Raw genomic sequence first — 19297 nt, 5'->3', positions numbered from 1 at the left:
GCCATATTTTATGGTAAATCTTTCTGGTAACAGGCTTCCTAGCCTGAATCAGGGTATCAATAACCGACTCAGAAAAACCACGCTTTGATAAAATCAAGCGTTCAATTTCCAAGCAGTCAGTTTCAGAGAAGTTAGATTTTGATGTTTGAATGGACCCTGTATCAGAAGGTCCTGTCTTAGAGGTAGAGACCAAGGTGGACAGGATGACATGTCCACTAGATCTGCATACCAAGTCCTGCGTGGCCATGCAGGCGCTATTAGAATCACAGATGCTCTCTCTTGTTTGATTTTCGCAATCAATCGAGGAAGCAGCGGGAAGGGTGGAAACACATAAGCCATCCCGAAGTTCCAAGGTGCTGTCAAAGCATCTATCAGAACCGCTCCCGGATCCCTGGATCTGGACCCGTAGTGAGGAAGTTTGGCGTTCTGGCGAGACGCCATGAGATCTATCTCTGGTTTGCCCCAACGTCGAAGTATTTGGGCAAAAATTTTCGGATGAAGTTCCCACTCTCCCGGATGAAAAGTCTGGCGACTCAAGAAATCCGCCTCCCAGTTCTCCACTCCCGGGATGTGGATTGCTGACAGATGGCAAGAGTGAGACTCTGCCCAGCGAATTATCTTTGATACTTCCATCATTGCTAGGGAGCTTCTTGTCCCTCCCTGATGGTTGATGTAAGCTACAGTCGTGATATTGTCCGACTGAAACCTGATGAACCCCTGAGTTGTTAATTGGGGCCAAGCTAGAAGGGCATTGAGAACTGCCCTCAATTCCAGAATGTTTATTGGAAGGAGACTCTCCTCCTGATTCCATAATCCCTGAGTCTTCAGAGAATTCCAGACAGCGCCCCAACCTAGCAGGCTGGCGTCTGTTGTTACGATTGTCCAGTCTGGCCTGCTGAATGGCATCCCCCTGGACAGGTGTGGTCGATAAAGCCACCATAGAAGAGAATTTCTGGTCTCTTGATTCAGATTCAGGGTAGGGGACAAATCTGAGTAATCCCCATTCCACTGACTTAGCATGCACAATTGCAGCGGTCTGAGGTGTAGGCGTGCAAAAGGTACTATGTCCATTGCCGCTACCATTAAGCCGATCACCTCCATGCATTGAGCCACTGACGGGTGTTGAATGGAATGAAGGACACGGCATGCATCCTGAAGCCTTGTTAACCTGTCTTCTGTCAGGTAAATCTTCATTTCTACAGAATCTATAAGAGTCCCCAAGAATGGAACTCTTGTGAGAGGAAAAAGAGAACTTTTCTTTTCGTTCACTTTCCATCCATGCGACCTTAGAAATGCCAGAACTAACTCTGTATGAGACTTGGCAGTTTGAAAGCTTGAAGCTTGTATTAGAATGTCGTCTAGGTACGGAGCTACCGAAATCCCTCGCGGTCTTAGTACCGCCAGAAGGGCACCCAGAACCTTTGTGAAGATTCTTGGGGCCGTAGCCAATCCGAATGGAAGAGCTACAAACTGGTAGTGCCTGTCTAGGAAGGCAAACCGTAGATACCGTTGATGATCTTTGTGAATCGGTATGTGAAGGTAAGCATCTTTTAAATCCACTGTGGTCATGTACTGACCCTTTTGGATCATAGGTAAGATTGTCCGAATAGTTTCCATTTTGAACGATGGAACTCTTAGGAATTTGTTTAGAATCTTTAAATCTAAGATTGGCCTGAAAGTTCCCTCTTTTTTGGGAACCACAAACAGGTTTGAGTAGAACCCTTGTCCTTGTTCCGACCGCGGAACTGGATGGATCACTCCCATTAATAACAGATCTTGTACACAGCGTAGAAACGCTTCTTTCTTTATCTGGTTTGTTGACAACCTTGACAGATGAAATCTCCCTTTTGGGGGAGATAATTTGAAGTCTAGAAGGTATCCCTGAGATATGATCTCCAGCGCCCAGGGATCCTGAACATCTCTTGCCCAGGCTTGAGCGAAGAGAGAAAGTCTGCCCCCCACTAGATCCGGTCCCGGATCGGGGGCTCTCGGTTCATGCTGTTTTTGGGGCAGCAGCAGGTTTCCTGGCCTGTTTGCCCTTATTCCAGGACTGGTTAGGTTTCCAGCCTTGCCTGTAACGAGCAACAGCTCCTTCCTGTTTTGGTGCAGTGGAGGTTGACGCTGCTCCAGTTTTGAAATTCCGAAAGGGACGAAAATTAGACTGTCTAGCCTTAGTTTTGGCTTTGTCTTGAGGTAGGGCGTGGCCCTTACCTCCTGTAATGTCAGCGATAATTTCTTTCAACCCGGGCCCAAATAAAGACTGCCCCTTGAAAGGTATATTAAGTAATTTGGACTTAGAAGTAACATCAGCTGACCAGGATTTTAGCCACAGTGCTCTACGTGCCTGTATGGCGAATCCAGAGTTCTTAGCCGTAAGTTTGGTTAAATGTACTACGGCCTCCGAAATGAATGAATTGGCTAGTTTAAGGACTCTAAGCCTGTCCATAATATCGTCTAGCGTAGATGAACTAAGGTTCTCTTCCAGAGACTCAATCCAAAATGCTGCCGCAGCCGTAATCGGCGCGATACATGCAAGGGGTTGTAATATAAAACCTTGTTGAACAAACATTTTCTTAAGGTAACCCTCTAATTTTTTATCCATTGGATCTGAAAAAGCACAGCTATCCTCCACCGGGATAGTGGTACGCTTAGCTAAAGTAGAAACTGCTCCCTCCACCTTAGGGACCGTTTGCCATAAGTCCCGAGTAGTGGCGTCTATTGGAAACATCTTTCTAAATATTGGAGGGGGTGAGAACGGCACACCGGGTCTATCCCACTCCTTAGTAACAATTTCAGTTAATCTCTTAGGTATAGGAAAAACGTCAGTACTCGCCGGTACCGCAAAGTATTTATCCAACCTACACAGTTTCTCTGGTATTGCAATGGTGTTACAATCATTGAGAGCTGCTAAGACCTCCCCTAGTAATGCACGGAGGTTCTCCAATTTAAATTTAAAATTTGAAATATCTGAATCCAATCTGTTTGGATCAGAACCGTCACCCACAGAATGAAGCTCTCCGTCCTCATGCTCTGCAAGCTGTGACGCAGTATCAGACATGGCCCTAGTATTGTCAGCGCACTCTGTTCTCACCCCAGAGTGATCACGCTTGCCTCTTAGTTCTGGTAATTTAGACAAAACTTCAGTCATAACAGTAGCCATATCATGTAATGTTATCTGTAATGGCCGCCCAGATGTATTAGGCGCCATAATATCACGCACCTCCCGGGCGGGAGATGCAGGTACTGCCGCGTGAGGCGAGTTAGTCGGCATAACTCTCCCCTCGCAGTTTGGTGAAATTTGTTCACATTGTACAGATTGACGTTTATTTAAAGTAGCATCAATACAGTTAGTACATAAATTTCTATTGGGCTCCACCTTGGCATAGGAACAAATGACACAGATATTTTCCTCTGAGTCAGACATGTTTAACACACTAGCAATAACTTGCAACCTGGTTATAATCTTTTTTAGCAAAAACGTACTGTGCCTCAAAGAGGTACTTAAACGATTAAATGACAGTTGAGATAATGAACTGAAAAAAACAGTTAAAGCATCAAGTTTAAAATAACACAACTTTTAGCAAAGGTTTGTTCCCATTAGTAAATAACTAAATTTGACATAAAAAATTACAGAGTAACGTTTTTATTCACAGTCAATAAAAATTCTCACAGCTCTGCTGAGAGAATGTACCTCCCTTCAAAGAAGTTTGAAGACCCCTGAGATCTGTCAGTGAACCGGATCATGCAGGAAATATAATAGTAGCTGACTGGAATTTTTTTGATGCGTAGCAAAAGAGCGCCAAAAACGGCCCCTCCCTCTCACACACAACAGTGAGGAGAAACGAAACTGTCACAATTTAAAGCAGACAATTGCCAAGTGGAAAATAATGCCCAAACATTTATTTACTCAGTACCTCAGCAATGTAAACGATTCTACATTCCAGCAAAAACGTTTAACATGACAATATTTATTAAAAGGATTAGTAACCTTTAACAGAGTAGTTCCGGTGAAAAACCATTCCCAGAATACTGAAGTGTATACATACATGTCATTATAATGGTATAGCAGGATTTTTTCATCAATTCCATTCAGAAAATAAAAACTGCTACATACCTCAATGCAGATTCATCTGCCCGCTGTCCCCTGATCTGAAGTCTTTACCTCCCTCAGATGGCCGAGAACAGCAATATGATCTCAACTACTCCGGTTAAAATCATAGTAGAAAACTCTGGTAGATTCTTCTTCAAACTCTGCCAGAGAAGTAATAACACGCTCCGGTGCTATTGTAAAATAACAAACTTTTGATTGAAGTCATAAAAACTAAGTATAATCACCATAGTCCTCTCACACATCCTATCTAGTCGTTGGGTGCAAGAGAATGACTGGGACTGACGTAGAGGGGAGGAGCTATATCAGCTCTGCTGGGTGAATCCTCTTGCATTTCCTGTTGGGGAGGAGTTATATCCCAGAAGTAATGATGACCCGTGGACTGATCGCACATAACAGAAGAAATCTATAAATCTAGATAACATTAGCATATTATCCGTTGGCACTAATTAGGTCATCACATGTATTTCTGACCATGGCTCTGCTATTACAGTTCATATGGTAATTAAAAAAATTATTATAACAAACTACTAGAAAACAGAATTTATGCTTACCTGATAAATTACTTTCTCCAACGGTGTGTCCGGTCCACGGCGTCATCCATAACTTGTGGGAATATCTCTTCCCCAACAGGAAATGGCAAAGAGTCCCAGCAAAAGCTGTCCATATAGTCCCTCCTAGGCTCCGCCCACCCCAGTCATTCGACCGACGGACAGGAGAAAAACAGGAGAAACTATAGGGTGCCGTGGTGACTGTAGTTAAAGAAATAAATTCATCAAACCTGATTAAAAAACCAGGGCGGGCCGTGGACCGGACACACCGTTGGAGAAAGTAATTTATCAGGTAAGCATAAATTCTGTTTTCTCCAACATTGGTGTGTCCGGTCCACGGCGTCATCCATAACTTGTGGGAACCAATACCAAAGCTTTAGGACATGGATGAAGGGAGGGAGCCAATCAGGTTACCTAAACAGAAGGCACCACGGCTTGCAAAACCTTTCTCCCAAAAATAGCCTCCGAAGAAGCAAAAGTATCAAATTTGTAGAATTTGGCAAAAGTGTGCAGGGAAGACCAAGTCGCTGCCTTACATATCTGATCAACAGAAGCCTCGTTCTTGAAGGCCCATGTGGAAGCCACAGCCCTAGTAGAGTGAGCTGTGATGCGTTCAGGAGGCTGCCGTCCGGCAGTCTCGTAAGCCAATCGGATGATGCTTTTCAGCCAAAAGGAAAGAGGTAGCAGTAGCTTTTTGACCTCTCCTCTTGCCAGAATAAACGACAGAGAAGACGTTTGTCTGAAATCCTTTGTTGCTTCTAAATAGAACTTTAAAGCACGAACTACATCTAGATTGTGTAATAAACGTTCCTTCTTTGAAACTGGATTCGGACAAAGAAGGCACAACTATTTCCTGGTTAATATTCTTGTTGGAAGAAACCTTTGGAAGGAAACCAGGTTTAGTACGCAAAACAACCTTATCTGAATGGAACACCAGATAGGGCGGATTACACTGCAGAGCAGATAACTCAGAAACTCTTCTAGCAGAAGAAATAGCAACCAAAAACAGAACTTTCCAAGATAACATCTTGATATCTATGGAATGTAGAGATTCAAACGGAACCCCTTGAAGAACTGAAAGAACTAAATTCAGACTCCAGGGAGGAGTCAAAGGTCTGTAAACAGGCTTGATCCTGACCAAAGCCTGAACAAAAGCTTGAACATCAGGCACAGCTGCCAGTCGTTTGTGTAATAAGACAGATAAAGCAGAAATCTGTCCCTTTAGAGAACTCGCTGATAATCCCTTATCCAAACCTTCTTGGAGAAAAGAAAGGATCCTAGGAATTTTGATCTTACTCCATGAGAATCCCTTGGATTCACACCAACAGATATATCTTTTCCATATTTTATGGTAAATCTTCCTAGTTACAGGTTTTCTGGCTTGTATCAGAGTATCTATTACAGAATCCGAAAACCCACGCTTAGATAAAATCAAGCGTTCAATTTCCAAGCCGTTAGCTGAAGGGAAACTAGATTTGGATGTTCGAATGGACCTTGTACTAGAAGATCCTGTCTCAAAGGTAGCTTCCATGGTGGAGCCGATGACATTCACCAGGTCTGCATACCAAGTCCTGCGTGGCCACGCAGGAGCTATCAAGATCACCGAGGCCCTCTCCTGCTTGATCCTGGCTACCAGCCTGGGAATGAGAGGAAACAGTGGAAACACATAAGCTAGGTTGAAGGTCCAAGGTGCTACTAATGCATCCACTAGAGTCGCCTTGGGATCCCTGGATCTGGACCCGTAGCAAGGAACCTTGAAGTTCTGACGAGACGCCATTAGATCCATGTCTGGAATGCCCCATAATTGAGTCAACTGGGCAAATATCTCCGGGTGGAGTTCCCACTCCCCCGGATGGAATGTCTGACGACTCAGATAATCCGCCTCCCAGTTTTCCACTCCTGGGATGTGGATCGCAGATAGGTGGCAGGAGTGATCCTCCGCCCATTTTATGATTTTGGTCACTTCTCTCATCGCCAGGGAACTCCTTGTTCCCCCCTGATGATTGATGTAAGCAACAGTCGTCATGTTGTCTGATTGGAATCTTTTGAATCTGGCCTTTGCTAGTTGAGGCCAAGCCTTGAGAGCATTGAATATCGCTCTCAGTTCCAGAATGTTTATCGGGAGAAGAGACTCTTCCCGAGACCATAGCCCCTGAGCTTTCAGGGAGTTCCAGACCGCGCCCCAGCCCACTAGACTGGCGTCGGTCGTGACGATGACCCACTCTGGTCTGCGGAAACTCATTCCCTGGGACAGGTGGTCCTGGGTTAGCCACCAACGGAGTGAGTCTCTGGTCTTCTGATCTACTTGAATCACTGGAGACAAGTCTGTATAGTCCCCATTCCACTGTTTGAGCATGCACAGTTGTAATGGTCTCAGATGAATTCGCGCAAAAGGAACTATGTCCATTGCTGCAACCATCAACCCTACTACTTCCATGCACTAAGCTATGGAAGGACGTGGAACAGAATGAAGAACTTGACAAGCGCTTAGAAGTTTTGACTTTGACATCTGTCAGGAAAATCTTCATTTCTAAAGAATCTATTATTGTCCCCAAGAAAGGAACTCTTGTCGACGGAGACAGGGAACTTTTTTCTATGTTCACTTTCCATCCGTGAGATCTGAGAAAGGCCAGAACGATGTCTGTGTGAGCCTTTGCCTTTGAAAGAGACGACGCTTGTATCAGAATGTCGTCCAAGTAAGGTGCCACTGCAATGCCCCTTGGTCTTAGAACCGCTAGAAGGAGACAGGGAACTTTTTTCTATGTTCACTTTCCATCCGTGAGATCTGAGAAATGCCAGAACGATGTCTGTGTGAGCCTTTGCCTTTGAAAGAGACGACGCTTGTATCAGAATGTCGTCCAAGTAAGGTGCCACTGCAATGCCCCTTGGTCTTAGAACCGCTAGAAGGGACCAGAGTACCTTTGTGAAAATCCTTGGAGCAGTGGCTAGCCCGAATGGGAGAGCCACAAACTGGTAATGTTTGTCCAGAAAGGCGAACCTTAGGAACTGATGATGATCTTTGTGGATAGGAATATGTAGATACGCATCCTTTAGATCCACGGTAGTCATAAATTGACCCTCCTGGATTGTAGGTAAAATCGTTCGAATGGTTTCCATTTTGAACGATGGCACTGAGAAATTTGTTTAGGATCTTTAAATCCAGAATTGGTCTGAAGGTTCCCTCATTTTTGGGAACCACAAACAGATTTGAGTAAAACCCTATTCCTTGTTCCACGGTTGGAACTGGGTGTATCACTCCCATTTTTAACAGGTCTTCTACACAATGTAAGAATGCCCGTCTCTTTATTTGGTTTGAAGAAAAGCGAGACACGTGGAACCCTCCCCTTGGGGGTAGTTCCTTGAATTCCAGAAGATAACCCTGAGAAACTATTTCTAGTGCCCAGGGGTCCTGAACATCTCTTGCCCAAGCCTGAGCGAAGAGAGAGAGTCTGCCCCCTACTAGATCCGGTCCCGGATCGGGGGCTACTCCTTCATGCTGTTTTGTTAGCAGCAGCAGGTTTCTTGGCCTGCTTACCCTTGTTCCAGCCTTGCATCGGTTTCCAAGCTGGTTTGGTTTGCGAAGCATTACCCTCTTGTCTAGAGGCTGCAGAGTTGGAGGCCGGTCCGTTCCTGAAATTGCGAAAGGAACGAAAATTAGACTTATTCTTGGCTTTGAAAGGCCTATCTTGTGGGAGGGTGTGGCCCTTACCCCCAGTGATGTCTGAGATAATCTCTTTCAATTCTGGCCCAAAAAGAGTTTTACCCTTGAAAGGGATATTAAGCAATTTTGTCTTGGAAGATACATCCGCTGACCAAGACTTTAGCCAGAGCGCTCTGCGCGCCACAATTGCAAACCCAGAATTTTTCGCCGCTAATCTAGCTAACTGCAAAGCGGCATCTAAAATAAAGGAATTAGCTAACTTAAGTGCGTGAACTCAGTCCATAACCTCCTCATACGGAGTCTCTCTACTGACCGACTTTTCTAGTTCCTCGAACCAGAACCACGCTGCTGTATTGACAGGAATAATGCACGAAATAGGTTGCAGGAGGTAACCTTGCTGTACAAAAATCTTTTTAAGCAAACCCTCCAATTTTTTATCCATAGGATCTTTGAAAGCACAATTATCCTCTATAGGAATAGTAGTGCGCTTGGCTAGTTTAGAAACTGCCCCCTCGACCTTAGGGACTGTCTGCCATATGTCCTTTCTGGGGTCAACCATAGGAAATAATTTCTTAAATATAGGAGGGGGAACAAAAGGTATGCCGGGCTTCTCCCACTCCTTATTCACTATGTCCGCCACCCGCTTGGGTATAGGAAAAGCGTCGGGGTGCACCGGAACCTCTAGGAACTTGTCCATCTTGCACAATTTTTCTGGAATGACCAGGTTGTCACAATCATCCAGAGTAGATAACACCTCCTTAAGCAGTGCGCAGAGATGCTCTAATTTAAATTTAAATGTCACAACATCAGGTTCTGCCTGTTGAGAAATTCTACCTGAATCTGAAATTTCCCCATCTGACAAAACCTTCCTCATGGCCCCTTCAGATTGGTGTGAGGGTATGACAGAGCAATTATCATCAGCGCCCTCCTGCTCTACAGTGTTTAAAACAGAGCAATCGCGCTCTCTCTGATATGCAGGCATTTTGGATAAAATATTTGCTATGGAGTTATCCATTACTGCCGTCAATTGTTGCATAGTAATAAGCATTTGCGTGGGCAAAACTGGTGTAGACACAGAAGGAGATGATGTAGAACTATGTCTACTCCCTTCATCTGATGAATCATCTTGGGCAACTTTACTATCTGTGGCAGTACTGTCCTTACTTTGTTTGGACGCTATGGCACAATTATCACACAATTTTGAAGGGGGAGACACATTGGCTTCCATACATACAGAACATAGTTTATCTGAAGGCACAGACATGTTAAACAGGCTTAAACTTGTCAATAAAGTACAAAAAACTTTTTAAACAAAACCGTTACTGTCTCTTTAAATTTTAAACAGTGCACACTTTATTACTGAATATGTGAAAAACTATGAAGGAATTGTTCAAATTTAACCAAATTTTCACCACAGTGTCTTATAGCATTCAAAGTATTGCACCCCAAATTTCAGACCTTTAACCCTTAAAATGAAGAAACCGGAGCCGGTTACAGTTTTAACCCCTCTACAGTCCCAGCTACAGCCTTTGCTGCGACTTTACCAAACCCAGGGGGTATACGATAGCAATGAAGCCTTCTAGGAACCTTTTCAACAACTTTCAGACCCACACACATGCAGCTGCATGTCCTGCTCTCAAAAGTAACTGCGCAGTAATGGCGCAAAAATGAGGCTCAGCCTACTACAGGGAAGGCCCTTCCTGACTGAAAAGGTGTCTAAACCAGTGCCTGACGTTAAAAAACTTTCCCCAAAGTTTATAAGTGTGAAAATCAACATCAAGCTTCATAAAATGCCCAAATAAAGCAATCGATTTTGCCCATAAAAGTGTCTACCAGTTTTACAGCCCATATTAAGCCCTTTATTCTGTTTGAGACTAAGAAAATGGCTTACCGGTCCCCATGAGGGGAAATGACAGCCTTCCAGCATTACACAGTCTTGTTAGAAAAATGGCTAGTCATACCTTAGGCAGAAAAGTCTGCTAACTGTTTCCCCCAACTGAAGTTATTTCATCTCAACAGTCCTATGTGGAAACAGCAAACGATTTTAGTTACTGCTGCTAAAATCATATTCCTCTCACAAACAGAACTCATCTTTTTCTGTTTCAGAGTAAATAGTACATACCAGCACTATTTTAAAATAAACTCTTGATAGTAGAATAAAAAACTACAACTAAACACCACATACTCTTCACCATCTCCGTGGAGATGTTGCCTGTGCAACGGCAAAGAGAATGACTGGGGTGGGCGGAGCCTAGGAGGGACTATATGGACAGCTTTTGCTGTACTCTTTGCCATTTCCTGTTGGGGAAGAGATATTCCCACAAGTTATGGATGACGCCGTGGACCGGACACACCAATGTTGGAGAAATTTAATTTTTAAAAGAAGTTTTTAAAATATACAGTTCCACCACAGCTGTGTTTGGTACATAGAATGGTGTTGTATTAGATCAGAATAAATATTCCACGGATTTTCTACAATTGATCATTAAAGGGACACTGAACCCAATTTTTTTTCTTTTGTGATTCAGATAGAGCATGCAATTTTAAGCAACTTTCTAATTTACTGCTATTATCAAATTTTCTTCGTTCACTTGCTATCTTTATTTGAAAAAAAGGCATCTAAACTTCTTTTTTGGGTCAGAACTATGGACAGCACTTTTTTATTGGTTGATGAATTTATCCACCAATCAGCAATAACCCAGGTTATTCACCAAAAATGGGCCGGCATCCAAACTTAAATTCTTGCATTTCAAATAAAGATACCAAGAGAATGAAGAAAATTTGATAATAGGGGTAAATTAGAACGTTGCTTAAAATTGCATGCTCTATCTGAATCAGGAAAGAAAAAAATTTGGGTTCAGTGTCCCTTTAACACCGATAATGGTCACAGTAACTTACTAAATATAAATGAATAACTGTGTAAATTACATGAATAAAATGGACATTACAACTCAAATTTTAATTTAGCCTTAAAAGGTTTAATTTTGCAAAGAAAAGAAAAAAAACTTGCAAAGCACTTTCATAATTTTGTTTGCCTATTTTTTGTTTTTATAGATTTTTGACTGTCCCAGAGACTGAAGTGCACTTCAAGGAATTCCGAACCCTGACCCACAGACATGATGCACAGTGTTTGGTTGATGATATGTGCTGAAACTTATTTGTCTCTAACAAGAGGATAGTGAGATATATAATTCAAAGTTGTTATATGTTAGCGACAGCTTTAAAAATCAAAAGATTTTAGAGATTTTACCTCTCCAAGTTACACTTACGATCACGTCTTTTTATTCAAATGCGGTACGCGGACACGCTGTGGAATCACAGCGCGCCCCATCATGATATTAAACTAAATGTAGCTCGCTCCCGCTATCAGACCAGATGCAAGCTACATTTAGTTCAATAGGGTGATCGAGATTAGAAAGCGCGCCCGCAAACCGCTTTTGAAAAAGAAGACCCGATTAGAAGAGCATAGAGAGAAAACCAGGTAAGTGCAACTTTGAGAGCTAAAATTATCTCAAATATTTTGATTTACATCTATATATACAATTACATATATACACACACACCATTTTAGTAAATATTTTATTATATCTTTTCATGTGACAACACTGAAGAAATGACACTTTGCTACAATGTAATGTAGTGAGTGTACATTTGCTGTCCCCTCAAAATAACTCAACACACAGCCATTAATGTCTAAACCGTTGGCAACAAAAGTGAGTACACCCCTAAGTGGAAATCTCCAAATTAGGCCCAATTAGCCATTTTCTCTCCCCGGTGTCATGTGACTCATTACTGTTACAAGGTCTCAGGTGTGAATGGAGAGCAGGTGTGTTAAATTTGGTGTGAACGCTCTCACACTATCATACTGGTCACTGGAAGTTCAACATGGCACCTCATGGCAAAGAACTCTAAGGATCTGAAAAAAAGAATTGTTGCTCTACATAAAGATGGTCTAGGCTATAAGAAGATTGCCAAGACCCTGAAACTAATCTGCAGCACGGTAGGAAAGACCATACAGCGGTATCACAGGACAGGTTCCACTTAGAAAAGGCCTCGCCATGGTTGACCAAAGAAGTTGAGTGCATGTGCTCAACGTCATATCCAGAGGTTGTCTTTGGGAAATAGACGTATGAGTGCTGCCAGCATTGCTGCAGAGGTTGAAGGGGTGGGGGGTCAGCCTGTCAGTGCTCAGACCATACGCCGCACACAGCATCAAATTGGTCTGCATGGCTGTCGTCCCAGAAGGAAGCCTTTTCTAAAGATGGTGCACAAGAAAGCCCGCAAACAGTTTGCTGAAGACAAGAATTACTGGAACCATGTCCTGTGGTCAGATGAGACCAAGAAACTTATTTGGTTCAGATGGTGTCAAGCGTGTGTGGCGGCAACCAGGTGAGGAGCACAAAGACAAGTGTGTCTTGCCTACAGTCAAGCATGGTGGTGGGAGAGCCATGGTCTGGGCCTGCATGAGTGCTGCCGGCACTGGGGAGCTACAGTTCATTAAGGGAACCATGAATGCCAACATGTACTGTAACATACTGAAGCAGAGCATGAGACACTCCCTTCGAAGACTGGGCCGCAGGGCAGTATTCAAATATGATAACTCCAAACACACCTCAAAGATGATCACTGCCTTGCTAAAGAAGCTGAGGGTAAAGGTGATGGATTGGCCAAGCATGTCTCCAGACCTAAACCCTATAGAGCATCTGTGGGGCATCCTCAAACGGAATGTGGGGGAGTGCAAGGTCTCTAACATCCACCAGCTCTGTGATGTCATCATGGAGGAGTGGAAGAGGAGTGGAAGAGGACTCCAGTGGCAACCTGTGAAGCTCTGGTGAACTCCATGCCCAAGAGGGTTAAGGCAGTGCTGGAAAATAATAGTGGCCACACAAAATAGACACTTTGGTCCCATGTGTGTAACTTTTGTTGCCAACAGTTTAGACAATGGCTGTTTTGAGTTATTTTGAGGGGACAGCAAATTTACACTGTTATACAGGCTGTACACTCACTACTTTACATTGTAGCAAAGTGTCATTTCTTCAGTGTTGACACATGAAATGTAAGTGGTGTACTTACTTTTGTGAGATACTGTGTATATAACACATACATATTCTGAACCTGAAGTCTACAAAGCCCAGGTAATAATGTTTATATTAGAGATGTGCAATCAGAAGTTTTGTGAACCTCCAAACACAGAAGGCAGCCCTTCATGCTGCTAGACTATTTTCGTGGGTAAATTCTTTCTGGAAAGGTAATTTTATGAGGTTATATAAACCTCATTCACCTATGAGACGGGAGAAAAAAAAAAAAAAAAGAAGAGCGCTGTATTTCTAAAGTTAGAAATCTATATAAAAAGATGATAACACACATTTAAGAACCTATTTTAAACCTGTAGACTGCAACAAGTATTTACACACATCAAGTTGCCACCTGGAAAGGAGGAAAATAAATATCCCTAAGTGTCAGATGCTCCAGATTAAGAAAAATTGCAGTCATCACATCGATTATGAGATACAGTCCAACATTTTGAAACAAAAGTTTATAGAGAGAGGGTATGCAGAATAAATAGAAAAAGAAAGACAGGAAGATTATTCAAGAAAGTGAGAAGCCAATTCATAATAATAAAGTATATATAAAAAAAGAAGATGACAATATACTCAATGTCCCCTTTATTACACAGTAAAGTAGTAACCATAGAATTATTAAAAGCATTCTCAAGAAACATTAGACCCTGCTTAAAAGAGATGAAAAATTTGGTGACAAAATAGGAGATAAACCCAAGGTATTCTATAGGAAAGCCAATAATCTAAACAATTTGGCCCCAACAGAACTAAATAAAAAGATCAAACAAAACTTATTTGGTAATGAAGCAAAGGGCTTTTTTCTAGTTTTGCCGGCAAAGCGTGCAGACATTCTAATAAAAGACTCAAATTCAATTTGAACACAACAAAAAAGGAATATGAGATACAGGATATAAATTAGATATGTAATTTATTTAATATAGTAATTGTGGAAAGCAATATATAGGCAAGTCCACTAGACCGGTACAAAAAAAAAAAAAAAGTGTTAGGGAACATTTGTTGTCGATGGAACATGCTCTAGATGACAGATCTGCCTGTCCCCAAACATTTCTTATCTTTTAACAGCTGTAATTTGAAAATTTAAATATACTGCAATACCGAAAATCAAACCAAACTGAAGAAGAGGTGATATACGAAAAAAGCTGTTCAAATTAGAGACTAAGTGGATTTATGAACTAGAAACCCTCCACCCAAAAGGCTTAAACGTGGAGTTCAGTATTTCTCCTCTCCTAACGCAACATTATTTGTCCATTTACATTTTTTGGATACGTCTGAGGTATATTTTTTAGGTACATTTTAGAGGTTTATTTTATATAGGCTCAATGCATAGACATTATTTATTTAACATATCTTGCATTTTTAAGGTACAATTCTGATATTGTAAAGATTTTAGATACTTAGTTTTATTTTAACTTACAGTAATAATTGCCCTAACCGATAAATCCTGGGAGAACAATGAAATGTAGAAGTGGTAATGGGTAATTATAAATGTTGTTAATTTACTAATTGTAGAAATCTGAACGGAAGCCACCAGTAGCAGCTCATATTATTGGTAGTGTAGAATTATTGCAAATAGTGATAATTATTTCCCGCTATTCTTATTCCATCTCACTTTTGATATAAAAATGTCAAGAAGAGCTATACGATTTTTCATAATAAATATATATATATATATATATATATATATATATATATATTAATTTTTATTAATACACACTAGTCTTTACAATATTGCTGAATTATTTTAATAATATTGCTTCATAACTTCCTAGGAATGTGGTTACTACACTTATTTAAGAATAAGAACCGCCCGTGGCATCACATTCAGCATCTCTACATTAGGCAATTGGTAACAGAATATATTTTGGGACTCATTACCTTTCAGTGATTGAAGAGCTGTACATGTAGCGCAGACAACTGGCCCACACTTGTGGGCTATGAATGTGAGTAACACCACTCAGCCAGCTGTTAAGTCAAAAACAAGGAATCAATGTTAGTTTATTTAAGGGATATAAAAAAAAAAAAAAAAAAAAAAAAATGTATTATGCATATGAAAGAGAAGCAAACAAATTAAAATATGTTTTCGCAAATAAAAATTAACGGTCTCTAAACATTTCTAGCGCATACATTAAAGCATGATTTAACTGCAGTTTGTTTGGAATCTAAAAGGAAGGTCGTGTCTGCACACAGCTGGACTGATAAACAGCTCTCATGTCTCCCCTTCACAACAAAACATTTTTTAGGTGCAACAAAGGAGGAACACCACAATGTCACAACGGAGAAGAAAAAAACTACACTCTAAAACAAAACAAACACTTCCATAACTTTAAACGGCATGCATACAGCCTATGGAGAGTCACAGAATAATTGCTTGAAAAGCTTCTGTTGCAAGAGAAATAAACTGCATTTAAATGATTTTCTAGGCATTACACAGGCACTTTTTGTGCAGTAGACTGCTTTTAACACAATAAAATCTTATCTGCACTTTGTCACGAACTGTAGAAAATACAAGGACTTACATTCCAACAAGGGGTAAGGTATAAACCTTTGGATCGGATTCAAGTACAAGCAGCAATTTACGCGTTTGATCCATTGTTAAATACCTGAAATAGAAAGAAAACAAAATCTGTGCTTGGTACATAGATACTTATTTTCTCTTAAATTTGCCAACTGTTACTTAAGATAAATAGTTGGAAAAAATCAGTTTCCTTTAACGGAACATTCTAAACGTAAAATTAAAATTGCTCAAGTTCCCCTTGCAAATTGCGTGTTAAACCAGAAGGTTAAACACAAAGCTAAAGTCCTGTTCAAAGCTACAACACATCCTGAGCAGCACACGGTTGGTGACCCAACTAGAAGTGGCATACACACATATGTGTATAACTGTATCCTGCTGAAGATGCTGTGGTTTCTGAATGGGACTTTAGCTGTGTGGGTAACACCCCTTGCAGGAGACTAACAGTTTGAAATGGACACTAGTGCTAAAATGATTTACCCAATTGGAGCATTTTTAGAATGTCCCTTTAAAACAAATTGTCAGGACAAGCATTTGGAAAGTGGAGACAAACTTACATTTTAATATACTAAAAAGCAATCCAAAAAAAAAAAAAAAAAAAAAAAAAAAAAGCAAAAGCTTACCCGCATTTGTGTGTTCCCTGAAGCTGTGCAATATTATTGTGACTGCTCAGGTTCCTGGCAAGAGCAGTGGGTATAATTGGGATCGGCTTTATAGGAGTGCTTTCAAATGGGTTTGCTACAGTCGCAGCCGCCCAATGAAGATCAAAGTGTAGATTGTCCATGTGCTCAGTGAAAGTGAGATGAGCTCTTAAAGAGAACAATTTAGAGAGATCCAAGGCTTCTTTGCTGTGAAGATGGCTCTGCAAACCCTTAAAACAAGAATACAAGAATTTCTTTTTCATCTGCAAAACAATACAATTAGAAGCCAATGCCTGTCATTTTAAACTACTTCTCCCCTACTTGACATTCTGAAATATCAGCTTTGTATGGAAATAGAGGAGAAAGAAATGCCGTCTTCAAACTAAAGACAAATATATTCAAAGGAAATAAGCTTCAATAACAGCAGCAGCAAGGTGTACAAGTTCTTTTTTACTACATGAAACACTAGAACCAGCACAGACGCAATACATCTGCATTTATACTCTGCTGAGACCGAGGACAAAATAATCACAAATAAACCAGTCACACTGCACTGCAACCACAAACAAAGCTGTAAAACACACAGAAGCACTTGCCAAGTTTGCAAACAGTCCAGCAGAAATATAGTAGTAGTACTAACTAAACCGGCTACCTTATAACTAGTAATGTTCATTAAAGGGACAGTCTACGCCAAATTTTTCTTATTTAAAAAGATAGATAATCACTTTATTACTCATTCCCCCTTTTTTGCATAACCAACACAGTTATATTAATATGCTTTTGACCTCTGTGATTACCTTGTATTTAAGTGCTTTTGCCAGACATGCAGTGCTTTTGACAGACATGCAGTCAATCAGTGAAGACTCCTAAATAACTTCACAGGAGTGAGCACAATGTTATCTATATGACACATGTGAACTAGCACAGTCTAACTGTGAAAAACTTTCAAAATGCTCTGAGCTAGGAGGCGGTTTTCAACGGTTTAGAAATCAGTTTGAGCCTAGCTAGGTTTAGCTTTTCAAAAATACCACCAAGGGAACAAAGCAAATTTGATGATAAAAGTAAATTGGAAAGTTGTTTAAAAATTGCATGCCCTATCTGAATCATGAAAGTTTAGTTTTGACTTTACTGTCCCTTTAAGGGACAGTTTATTCAAAAATGGTCTCCCCTTTAATTTGTTCCCTATGATCCACTTTACCTGCTGGAGTGTATTAAATTGTTTACAAGTATTTCCATTGCCCTTATATTGGCATCTGAAATAGTTTATTTAGCTTGTAGTATCCCCCACCTATTCTGAAAGTTTAACACAGCCAGTAGAATAAATTACACTACCAGTGGGGTATAGAAGAGATAAGGCAATAAAATGTTAATTTCCCATTGTTCTCTCCAAGTATTGGTGATTGGTTTATGGACAGATATAAGATAAAGAAATAGTGATGCATGAAATGGAAATTCTGGACCGAAACCAAACGGTTAGACTATTTAATGAATTAATCTGAATTGAAAAACTGCAAGCCAATAAAATAACCACACTTTTATTGAAAGTAATACACTAGAATTGGACAAAAAAATATATATCTTAAAAAATATTCTACACAATTTTACCAAGGGGAAAAAAAAAACTGGCAAAAATAAATGAAACTGAAAAAAAAACGATAATGCCATTTTCAGCCAAAATGTTTGTGACCAAAATGTTGGTGCATCCCTACTTAAAGGGACAGTCAACACCAGAATTTTGTTGTTTACAAAGATAAATACCTTTATTACCTATTCCCCAGTTTTGCATAACCAACACAGTTATAATAATACACATTTTACCTCTGTAATTACCCTGTATCTAAGTCTCTGCAGACTGCCACCTTATTTCAGTTCTTTTGACAGACTTACATTATAGTCAATCAGTGCTCACTCCTCGGTAAATTCACATGTGTGAGCTCAATATTATCTATATGAAAAACATGAACTAACGCCCTCTAGTGGTAAAAAAACTGTCAAAATGCATTGAGATTAGAGGCGGCCTTCAAGCTCTAAGAAATTAGCATATGATCCTCCTAGGTTTAGCTTTAAATTAAGAATACAGAGAACAAAGCAAAATTGGTGATAAACTTAAATAGGAAATTTGTTTAAAATTGCATGCCCTATCTGAATCATTAATTTATTTTTTCACTTACCTGTCCCTTTAAAACAATATTTAACCCCTTGAGTGCCAACAATGGCTCTGAGACATCCCAAATTGTCTAAGTCAGGTGCTAACGAAGGCTCAGAGCCGTCGTTAGCACTCTCCCACTTTGAGGGAGATCTGGGGGCTCCCACCGGATCCTACCCCGGCGATCTGGCTTGCATAGTGACAGGCATCGCCGGGGCTTAACGCTACACGTGGTGACGTCACGCGTAATGACTTCACCGTGCAACTTTGACAATAGACAATTGTCAATTATAGGGAAATGGGGGCATGCTGCTTAGAAGCCTGTATCTCAGGCATCTAAGCAGCTACAGACCCCCAAGACCCACCGTTGGAAAGGTAATCGCATGTAGCATCTGCAAGAACAAATAAAAAGTTAATAAACCAAATGTTAAAAAAAAAAAAAGGATGTGGGGGACTTCAGGGGCTCATAATTAAAAATCAAAACTGCCTAGATACCCCCATTCTAACTAAATGATCACTGTAGTAATCTGTGTAAATGCAGTGATCACTTAGCTATAAAATGTCACATTCCCTTTTCCAATATGGCTCCTGATATTA

At 40.8% G+C, this 19297-nt stretch overlaps 1 protein-coding gene across 1 annotated transcript in view; it reads right to left on the bottom strand.

Annotated features, from left to right (window-relative positions):
• Window positions 1–19297, bottom strand: part of STIL (STIL centriolar assembly protein) — a 122016-nt gene that overhangs the window by 59920 nt on the left and 42799 nt on the right. Inside the window, exons 6-8 of the mRNA XM_053693508.1 lie at window positions 16537–16784; window positions 15918–16001; window positions 15277–15363 (exon numbers count right to left, since the gene is read on the bottom strand). Coding sequence (XP_053549483.1) covers window positions 15277–15363; window positions 15918–16001; window positions 16537–16784 — 419 coding nt within the window. The remainder of the gene's footprint in view (window positions 1–15276; window positions 15364–15917; window positions 16002–16536; window positions 16785–19297) is intronic.

Source organism: Bombina bombina, chromosome 10 (assembly GCF_027579735.1).
Source record: "Bombina bombina isolate aBomBom1 chromosome 10, aBomBom1.pri, whole genome shotgun sequence".
Taxonomy (NCBI): Eukaryota; Metazoa; Chordata; class Amphibia; order Anura; family Bombinatoridae; genus Bombina; species Bombina bombina.
This window is presented reverse-complemented; position numbering and strand designations above follow the sequence as displayed.